This window comes from Salmo salar, chromosome 15 (genome assembly GCF_965601325.2).
Source record: "Salmo salar chromosome 15, fSalSal1, whole genome shotgun sequence".
NCBI lineage: Eukaryota > Metazoa > Chordata > Actinopteri > Salmoniformes > Salmonidae > Salmo > Salmo salar.
The window spans coordinates 44,064,044-44,075,289 of NC_138305.1; the positions used below are offsets into that span (position 1 = coordinate 44,064,044).

Genomic DNA, 11,246 nt, shown 5'->3' on the forward strand with positions numbered 1-11,246 from the left:
ACAAGGTAAGAGGTTGTCCTTTCCTTGCTGTGAAATGGCCTTTTGGCTTAGAGTGCAGACATAATATTATAATCACTAGGATGATCTAACAATATGCATGATGTTAGCCCCTTTGCAAACAGCTTCAATCAGCATTAATCTAAACACTTTCATCAGGTTTATTTATCAATTTAAATAGAACATCCCCTCTGTAGTTGAGATTAATAAACCAATGTGTTTTAAATGTATTTGCATTACTGTTACTGGGGCAGCCATTTTATAAATAGCCTACATTCCAGTTTCATGAGTTTATTATGAGAGGCCCTTTGTTTCAATCCATAACCGATTAAATCAACATAACTGCTATCAAATAAATAGCCTGGCCACTGATTAATGGGAAGTTCATGACTGGTTTGATTTGTCAGTGATGCAGAGAGAGGCCAAATTGGCTAGAGTTTAGACGCTATTTTTAACACGTTTGTGTATACTTACATACAGATGTTGAGGCCTGAATGTTTCTAATAGCAGCTGTAATTCAGCTGTTTGGAAGGATGTCCATTAACCCTATCAGTCCCGAGACCCCAGCAAAAATCAGCTTTTCATTTATTTATCAGACTTTCATTTATATTTGCAGCCCTTATATTTAGCCTCAAATTAAGTATTTTACCATTTTATTTTCAGTAGAACACTAAACAATTTGACATAGACAGTTGCATTCAGGAGTTTTATTGGCAATAAGGACTACCAAAGCAAAATCCTGTTAAAAATGAATTTATGTGAATGATGTAAGTACAGAAATTGTTTGCTCACTGGGAAATGAATATCCAACTAGTCAGTGACAACTGTGTGGAGTTTGACTGCAACTTTGTGAGCTTATTACAGTATTATAGACACTACGTCCTGGGGTTTCCAATGATCTTCTATGTAAAAGAACCCCTTACCTGCTAACGACTTTTAAGCATCATATAGCAAAACATGTTACATGTGCGTGAGGTTTGTAGCTCAAACCATTCGGACTTCGGGATCCGCCCTTGTATCACAAACACCGCTCTAGCTCAGCCCCCTGTTAATCACACAGACTAAAGGTTGGTTTCTACGGACGCAGAAGAAATACACAAAGTCGAAAACGCGCAGGCGTCACGGTGGGACTGTAGTAGTTAATGATGTGTCTAAAGGTCAGACCGCTATCACCTTCAGGTTTAAGACCAATTACTGAAGTTATGTAATGTGAACTCCCGAGTGGCGCAGCGGTCTAAGGCACTTCTTCACAGCGCTTGAGACGTCACTACAGACACCCTGGTTGGAATCCAGGCTGTATCACGATTGGCCCAGCGTCGTCCGCGTTTGGCCGGTGTAGGCCGTCATTGTAAATAACAATAAAGGTTATAAAAAATACACTATGGAGGGAACTGTACATGTGGGACATTGACTTCCAATGATGTGATGTTATGCAGTAGTACTGTAGGATACATTACAAAAGCAGTAGCTGGTAACACAATATTGAGCTAAACTGAGGACATGTGGATCTAAAGATTAAGAGTGAATATCAAGTTAGAGTTGTGATGTATGAAAGGCACATAATTACTTCAAGAAGGACACTTTGATCTCAATGCCAAACTTCAGAGACTGCCGAAACAAATGGCCCATGCAGTCAATTTTAATGGGGCAACATGAGGGACTAGGCTATAACCCACATTTATTTAAATGCCATGGCAGATAAAACACAACAGCGAGAGAAACAGACGTCAATTTAACGTCTATTCCATGTTGGTGCAACGTCATTTCATTAAAATGACGTGGAAACAACGTTGATTCAACAAGCGTGTACCCAGTGGGTTTCATCTTCTAAAACTTAACACCATGCCGTAAGAACCTATGCCATGGGCATTATTCAAGTTTGTTTATATATTATCCCACTTCTATGCTTAAAACTGTTGTGTCAAGTTCATACCCACATTCAAAATATAAAAGAATCTATATAAAACTAGACCAATTGAGGTCTTGTTGCTAGGACACTCCAGCTGTAATATCCAAGACAACTGAACTTTACCTTTCCTCTTATTTGAAACCACAAATCAGCCCTTGGAGACTGCCGACACAGTGCCAAAGTATGAGTGTGTACAGTGCCTTCGGAAAGTATTCAGACCCCTTCACTTTTTCCACATTTTGTTATGTTACAGCCTTAATCTAAAATTTATTCAATAAATAAAATAATTCTCACACATTACCATATAATGACGTTGTAAAAACAGTTTGACATTTTTACTAATTTATTTTTACATAAGTATTCAGACCCTATACTCAGTACTTTGTTGAAGCACCTTTGGCAGAGATTACAGCATTGAGTCTTGGGTATGACGCTACAAGCTTGGCACACCTGTATTTGAGGAGTTTCTTCCATTCTTCTCTGCAGATCCTCTCAAGCTCTGTCAGGTTGGATGGGGAGCGTCGCTGCACAGCTATTTTCAGGTCTCTCCAGAGATGTTCGGTCGGGTTCAACTCTGGGCTCTGGCTGGGCCACTATAGGACATTCAGAGACTTGACCCGAAGCCACTCCTGCGTTGTCTTGGCTGTGTCCTTAGGGTTGTTGTCCTGTTGGAAGGTGAACCTTCACTCCAGTCTGAGGTCCTGAGCACTCGAACAGGTTTTCATCAAGGATCTCTCTGTACTTTGCTCTGTCCATCTTTGCCTCGATCCTGAATAGTCTCCGCTGCAGAAAAACATCCCCACAGCATGATGCTGCCACCACCATGCTTCACCGTAGGGAGGGTGGCAGGTTTCCTCCAGACGTGATGCTTGACATTCAGGCCAAGAGAATCTTGTTTCTCATGGCCTGAGAGTCTTTAGGTGCCTTTTGCCAAACTCCAAGCGGGCTGTGTCTTTTACTGAAGAGTGGCTTCCGTCTGACCACTCTACCATAAAGGCCTGATTGGTGAAGTGCTGCAGAGATGGTTGTCCTTCTGGAAGGTTATCCCATCTCCACAGAGGAACTCTAGAGCTCTGTCAGTGTGACTATCGGGTTCTTGGTCACCTCCCTGACCAATGACCTTCTCCCCCAATTGCTCAGTTTGGCCTGGTGGCCAGCTCTAGGAAGTGTCTTAGTGGTTCCAAACCTCTTCCATTTAAGAATGATGGAGGCCACTGTGTTCTTGGGGACCTTCAATGCTGCAGACATTTTTTGGTACCCTTCCCCCAGATCTGTGCCTCGACACAATCCTGTCTCGGAGCTCTACGGACAATTCCAACAACCTCATGGCTTGGTTTTTGCTCTGACATGCACTGTCAACTGTGGGACCTTACATAGAGAGGTGTGTGCCTTTCCAAATCATGTCCAATCAATTGAATTTACCACAGGTGGACTCCAATCAAGTTGTAGAAACATCTCAAAGATGATCAATGGAAACAGAATACATTTGAGATCAATTTCGAGTCTAAGGGTCTGAGTACTTATGTAAATAAGGTACTTGTTTTTTATTTTAAATACATTTGCAAAAATGTCTAAAAACCTGTTTTTGCTTGTCATTATGGGGTATTGTGTGTAGATTGCTGAATTATTTTGTATTTATTTAACAAAATTTGGAAGAAGTCAAGAGGTCTGAATACTTTCCTAAGGCACAGTAAATATCACCCTAGCAGTTATTCAACATTAGGGCCCAGAACTTGTTATTTTCTGTGTGTTTTGGATGGGATGCAGCCAGGAATCTAGTTTTGCCTTTTCTTCCTTTAGATCATTTCAGTTCTGAATGAGCTTATGTAATGATCATGCGTCACAGGAAAAAATAAAGCATAGTCATAACTACAGACATCTGGTCACTGGCCTGACCGTAGAGCTCAGCTTGGCAACAGAACAATTAGGGCATGAAGTAACAGATTTAAATCTGCAGGGCACATTAACGAACCCTTTTATAACCTTCCAGAAGCAGCAGGTTCCCACTCGGAACATAACATTCCCGCAAATACCTGTGTTTGGTCGAGCGTTTGTGTGAGCCTGGAGCCTGGGACTGTTGTGTTTGAGCCAAGTGTGGGGATATGCTTTGAAATAGAGCTACAGGGTGTTACAGTAAATGTGTGCACTTGTTTGGCTGATGCCAATATGATTTGAATGGGACTCATTTTGCACTATCCTTTTGTGTGTGTGTATACTGATGCACCCAAGTTAATCAGTCGTTCAGCCCTGAGTCATGGGGATGAGTGATAATATAAAGAGCAATCATCTTTAAAGTACCCTCCCCCACACTTGTTTACTGACCCACACAGCACACACAATCCTCCCTCTATTTGGTTTGTCTCCCAGCAGCCATGCAGAGAAGCTAGAGGGGGTTAGTGACACACAGTGCAACACTGCCCACTCCTGGCTGCTTCATGGCTCAGCTCTGAGCTATGACCGGAAATTACACAACTTCTGGAAAAGTCCAAAGCCACAGGGCATTCTATGGGAGTGAATCACAGTGCCAACATCACCGCTAGGTCATGTATAAATACCTAGCAGCGGACAGCCCCACTGCGCTTCATCCACTCTGAAGAGGCAAGATCCACAGGGAGGTGAGTGGTCCTCTGCTGCCTGTGAGAGAAATTGTGTCTCGTGTTTCAGAGTACCAGCCCTGTGCGCAGATACCTTTTGCTGCATATTAAGATAGGGTTATCGTTGGAATGCTTGATTTCTCTTACCATTTCTACGTGGGGATCAAGCTTTTATTGTACCATAGGTTGTTTATTATTATCAACTCTTGACCTTGCAGAAATGTTGCACAGTGATGGGACTGTATTTCCTGATTCTTACTCATGGGGGACCTCTAGTGTCAACACTGCTATTTCTGCCTGGGAATGACCCAGATATGTACTAAGAATATCAAAACACTTTAAGTTTGCAAGCTTTATTCAACACATTTGCTATAAAGAGTGTACACATTTTGATAATTTAGTTCAACATCTTTTGCTCAGAGGCACAAATTCGCTCTGAGTTATGGAGAGTTGTTATTGAGTTGATATTCTAGCTGCGCAGGGCAAGTTTGAGTGAGATGGACAGAGTAGAGAGTAATCAAGTCTGGACGCTGCAGTTCTCTGACCCCATGTTTTTCCCTATTAGGAGGGTATTAAAATGTGCAAATCCCTTCTAATAGAGGACTCAGTCCATCTGTGTGATGGATCAGAATTCTGTGTTCTACTTTTGAGTTCTATAAATAGAGTTCTGTTTTGTCTTGCAAGTACTTTTGGAGCAATTTCTGGGTAGGAAGTTGTTAATAATTGTTATTGACTTGTTTTTCTCCCATTTATTATTGTATTTTAGAACAACGTCCATTTTGTAGGGTTTGCAGGCTGACAAAACAATCTGTCCCCGATCCATTTGTTAGAGGCAGCTCTCCTCCCACTCCATGGGAGAAGCTTCAGTAAAGACCCTCTGGAGAGGCCATGCAGCTGTCTCAGTGGTTCTCAGAGAGGAATCTCAAGTGTCTCTACAGACACCAGCTGGAATCAGCAATATTATTAGAATAAAGAATTCAGAGGTACTTCATGGTTCTTACATAACCAAGCTAGGTATTTTAGTTTGGCAAAGACTCATCCTCTCTAAGTGTTTTCTTATTCTATATCAGTGGCGCAGTGGTCTAAGGCACTGCAGTCCCTGGATCGAATCCAGGCTGTATCACATCTGGCCATGATTGGGAGTACCATAGGGCGGCGCACAATTGGCCCAGCGTCGTCCGGGTTTGGCCGGAGGAGGCCGTCATTAAATAAGAATCTGTTCTTAACTGACTTGCCTGGTTAAATAAAGGTTAAATACATTTAAAAAAAATGCTGTTTGGAGTCTGATCATATGTGATGATGCCTCATTTGAGGCATCCTTTATCCAGCCAGACCAATATAATGTGTAAGTCTACAGTCCTCTGACTGAAAGTGTCAATAATATTTTCCATCATTTTATCCACCCAGACCTGTAAAACAAAAAAGGCTACTAACAGTCATGTGACTGAACATTTCAACATTATGACCTCCTTCAATGGTGACATTTCCACTTGAATATCTGGTGCCAAAATTGGAAGGATGTGTAATTTTTTCTCCAAATGAAGACTACTTTTTATGTTTCTCAATGATTCAGTGTTTTCTTGTATATTGCACAGTGAGTGTTAAATACACAAAGGATTATAGGGCTGCCTGGAATATTCAGAGATTAGTGGAGAAGGATTTGTGTTTGTTTCTGTTCCACTCACACAGGAGGAAAGTACAAATGTTTATCTGTCAGATAAATGTCTCCTAATCCTCATATTGCATCCATGTCTACAGGGCTCTAGGAGTCTAATGTCTATACTTATATTAACAAAATTAGAAAAGTATCAAATGTGACAGGTATATGATGTAATGCAGATTAAACACACTGCATCCTTTGGATAAAATTTGCTAACGTCAGAAAAAGGTTTTAAGTTATGCTGTGCCACACTTAGGGTTGCAAAGGGAAGGTATATTACTGGAAACTACCAGTATATTATGTAATCTATCACAAGACATCTAGTGGTCTTTTGGGAACTTCAGATTTTTACAGGAGTCTAATTATCTCTGGCCCTCTGTGTGACCTTATCACATGTAAAATATATGAAATAATTAAATAAGATATTCAAATAAAAAATGTAATGACAAAGCTCTAAAACATTACCATCAACGTAGTGAATACCATTGGTTTTTAACATGAGGGTTTCAGCATGAAATATCCTTTAGATTTTTTTACACACTTATTTATTTTACTGCTTTGTTGTCAATGTTTTTTAATCAAATTGTGGAAAAAGTCAATAGTTGGAAGAGTTGCAACTATTGACTTGCCATTGTAGGTTAGATGCTTTTTTTCATTAGTCGTCAGTCAATTTTCTCTTGAACCATATGTTGTATCTACTAGAACCTCATGGACAATATGGATACAGATGTAAAAACGTATACTATATATACATTTGTTTTTAATTATTCAAGTATAAATTACCAAAGTTACAATAGATTGCCATAGATTTTCTCTTAATTACGAAAATTACTGAAGATTCCGGTAACTTTGCAACCCTAGTCACACTATTATCATTGTTAGATGTGCAACATTACCCTCTAGTGGGTATAATCAACAACACCAAGGTCAGACGTGAACTATGAGGTCATTTTGCAGTGCATGAGGTGTAATCATTACATCCAAAATACCCTCAGCACCAAGTAGCTTCCATAGACTCTTCCCCCCCCCCCCCCCCCCCCCATAAATGTATTAGATTTTAGGTTTGCCAGTGATATGGTATCATGTCTGTTTTTCAGGTTTGTACTGCATCAGTCGCTTGATATATGAGAAAAGGTAATGATGAAAGTCTTTGGGTCAATAGTGGGCCTCGCCCTGCTCCTTGTCTCTGCTCAGTGTCTGTTGCCTCCATCCAAGGACGATCTAAGCCGTAAGTCATCTGAGAACTAAATATTTTTTAAATACCAGTAAATTGTATGATGCGGGATGTTCTGTGAATATTGAGTCCATTGGAGTCACTTTGGAGATTTATTTTTATGCAACGATTCTTATTGGCAGAGATTTCCCTCCTTGGAATGAAGTACCTGGACAAGCAGATAGAAAATGCTATCAGTGGGGTGAAGGAGATGAAGACCGTGATGGAGAGGTCTGGAGAGGACCATGAGAAGTTCCTGAGTACCCTGGAGAAAACTACACAGCAAAAAGAGGTACAGTGTATTTGAGCATCATACTGTACATGTTGAGCTTTGGTCACTATATGATCAACTTGTACATTTTGTATGCAATTCATCACCTAATACAGGTTCCTAGGTGATTACAGTAGTTCCCAGCCACTGACCCTGTTGCTGTGCTTGTTTATCAGGATGCTCTGAAGGCAGCTCAGGAGATGGAGACGAAGCTGAGTGAGGAGCAGGAGGTGTGTAATGGCACCATGCAGTCTCTGTGGGAGGAGTGCAAGCCCTGCCTGAAGAACACCTGTATCAAGTACTACTCCAGGACCTGCAGCAGTGGCGCTGGACTAGTCGGCAGACAGGTACCGCCTCAACTACACTACTCAACTATCGTCAATCAATCTCCACATTGGTTTGCAATTGTAGCTCAAATATGTTTCGTGAGCAAGGCTTACACAGGGATGGGCAGTACAGCTGATCAATGTGTTTAAGCTATTGTTATACAATCCTTCCAAATAAAATAGGTTACTGTTGTACTAGCCGCTTTCTCCTGTTTTCTCTCAGCTGGAAGAGGTTCTGAACAGGACCTCTCCATTCTCCATCTGGATCAACGGGGAGAACATGGATGTTCTGGAGCGAGAGGACCAGGAGCAGAGCTGGAGGTTCCAGAACCTGGAGGAGCGCTACTCCAACGTGGCCGATGGGGTGGACAGCATCTTCATTGACAGCATGAGGGTGTTTGACCGCATGCGCTCCCTCAACCCTCCCATGTTCCCCAGCCCGTACCGCATGCCCAGCATCTGGGGTCAGGGTGAGAGAGCCAATGAGAGAGCAGAGAGGGCAAAGGCGGGCGAGGCGCATTCCCGTGTGGTCAGGTCCCCTCTGAAGGATCCAGACTTCCATGGGTTCCACAACATGTTCGCTCCCATGATGGACATGGCCTGGAATATCTTTGGCTCCATGGGGCCTTTCATGGACGCAGATGCTAACTTTGACATCAACCCCTCAGAGGGTATGCCTCAGCCCTAATTAAACAACTGTTATTAGACCATAATATGATGTAAAGAGTCACATGAAATTACCTTTGGGTCTTTTTTCCACAGAGGGGAGTGTGAATGAGGATGTTGTTGTGACAAAGCCTTCCGGTATGACCTGCAGAGAGATACGTCGCAATTCTGCTGGCTGCATTAAACTGCGAGGAGAGTGTGAAAAATGTGTAGCGATCCAGGATATTGGTAAAGCCCTTCACATTTGTCTTTTCTCTTTTGCAACATTCACATAACCCAAGTGCTTCATAACTCAGAGGTCAGAACAGGCCTGAACAAAAGCAAGCAGGATTATCCTTGGCACTGACATCACAGTGAGTAGCATTCATCATGCAACATGCACCGGCTTGTACGCCTACATTTTCAAGTCTCTATGATACCATAAAGCCATGCCTTGGCTGAGTCAAGTATAATAAGTTGCTATTACATCACACCAGAAGTTGCTGACATAGGGCTAAAGGGACACCAGCAACCCTGTTGACTATATAGTTGTGTATTACATGAAGTGATGTTCTCTCGTCCAGACTGCTCTGGGAAGAAGCCTCTGACTGGTCCTCTGAAGGAGGAGCTGGAGCAGGCCCTGGCCATGGCTGAGAAGTTCACCCAGGAGTACAACAAGCAACTGAGGAGGTTTGAGGAGCAGATGTCTAACACATCCAGCCTGCTGGACCTGTTCAGCAAGCAGTTTGGCTGGGTGTCTGCCCTGGCCAACAATACCGACACCAAGGATGGAATCTTCAAGATCGAAACAGTGAGACTCCATAGTCTGCATGGGGATTCTATTACTAAAGTATCTTACATCGTACCAATTTCTTTCTATCATGGTCTTATGAATAGACCTACAGTTGAAGTCGGAAGTTTACATACACCTTAGCCAAATACATTTAAACTCAGTCTTTCACAATTCCTGACATTTAATCCTAGTACAAATTCCCTGTGTTAGGTCAGTTAGGATCACCACTTTTATTTTAAGAATGTGAAATGCCAGAATAATAGTAGAGAGAATTATTTATTTCAGCTTTTATTTCTTTCATCACATTCCCAGTGGGTCAGAAGTTAACATATACTCAATTAGTATTTGGTGGGATTGCCTTTAAATTGTTTAACTTGGGTCAAACGTTTCAGGTAGACTTCCACAATAAGTTGGGTGAATTTTGGCCCATTCCTCCTGACAGAGCTGGTGTAACTGAGTCAGGTTTGTAGGCCTCCTTGTTCGCACAAGCTTTTTCAGTTCTGCCCACAAATCTTCTATAGGATTGAGGTCAGGGCTTTGTGATGGCCACTCCAATACCTTGACTTTGTTGTCCTTAAGCCATTTTGCCACAACTTTGGACGTATGCATAGGGTCTTTGTCCATTTGGAAGAGCCATAGAGGATGCCATCTATTTTGTGAAGTGCACCAATCCCTCCTGCAGCAAAGCACCCCCACAACATGATGCTGCCACCCCCGTGCTTCACGGTTGGGATGGTGTTCTTCGGGCTTGCAAGCCTCCCCCTTTTCCTCCAAACATAACAATGGTCATTATGGCCAAACAGTTATATTTCATCAGACCAGAGGACATTTCTCCAAAAAGTACAATCTTTGTTCCCATGTGCAGTTGCAAACCATAGTCGCTTTTTATGGTGGTTTTGGAGCAGTGGCTTCTTTCTTGCTGAGTGGCCTTTCAGGCTATGTCGATATAGGACTCGTTTTACTGTGGATATAGATACTTTTGTACCTGTTTCCTCCAGTATCTTCACAAGGTCCTTTACTGTTGTTCTGGGATTGATTTGCACTTTTCGCACCAAAGTACGTTCATCTCTAGAAGACAGAACGCGTCTCCTTCCTGAGCAGTATGAAGGCTGCGTGGTCCCATGGTGTTTATACTTGCGTACTATTGTTTGTACAGATGAACGTGGTACCTTCAGGTGTTTGGAAATTGCTCCCATGGATGAACCAGACTTGTGGAGGTCTGCAATTTATTTTCTGAGGTCTTGGCTGATTACTTTTGATTTTCCCAAGCAAAGAGGCGCTGAGTTTGAAGGTAGGGCTTGAAATACATCCACAGGTATACCTCCAATTGACTCAAATGATGTCAATTAGCCTATCAGATGCTTCTAAAGCCATGACATTTTCTGGAATTTTCCAAGCTGTTTAAAGGTAGTGTCAATTTAGAGTATGTAAACTTCTGACCCGGAATAGTGATACAGTGAAATAATCTCTGTAAACAATTGTTGGAAAAATTACTTGTGTCATGCACAAAGTAGATGTCCTAACCGACTTGCCAAAACTATAGTTTGTTAACAAGAAATTTGTGGAGTGGTTGAAAAATGAGTTTTAATGACTCCAACCTAAGTGTATGTAAACTTCCGACTTCAACTGTATGTTGAAATGTCTTAATCTCCTCCAAGGTCATGTCCAAGGACACGGAGGACCCTGAGAAACCAGGGGACACCACCGTGTCTGTGCAGCTGTTTAACACCCCCGCCATGACCTTCAGTGTGCCTGGAGACATTACCTGGAACGACCCGAAGTTCTCAGAGGTGGTGGCACAGGAGGCCCTTGACCGCTACAAACAGACAACAGTGTGA

The 11,246-nt window shown here is 42.2% G+C and overlaps 1 protein-coding gene across 2 annotated transcripts in view; it reads left to right on the forward strand.

Annotated features, from left to right (window-relative positions):
• Positions 1-11,246, forward strand: part of clus (Clusterin) — a 46,747-nt gene that overhangs the window by 34,575 nt on the left and 926 nt on the right. Inside the window, 8 exon segments of one of the 2 annotated variants that reach the window (NM_001173637.1) lie at positions 4,476-4,521; positions 7,258-7,388; positions 7,517-7,665; positions 7,821-7,991; positions 8,194-8,641; positions 8,733-8,864; positions 9,200-9,426; positions 11,067-11,242. In NM_001173637.1, the coding sequence (NP_001167108.1) occupies positions 7,298-7,388; positions 7,517-7,665; positions 7,821-7,991; positions 8,194-8,641; positions 8,733-8,864; positions 9,200-9,426; positions 11,067-11,242 (1,394 nt within the window). In that variant the 5' untranslated portion in view covers positions 4,476-4,521; positions 7,258-7,297. 2 annotated transcript variants of the gene reach the window in all.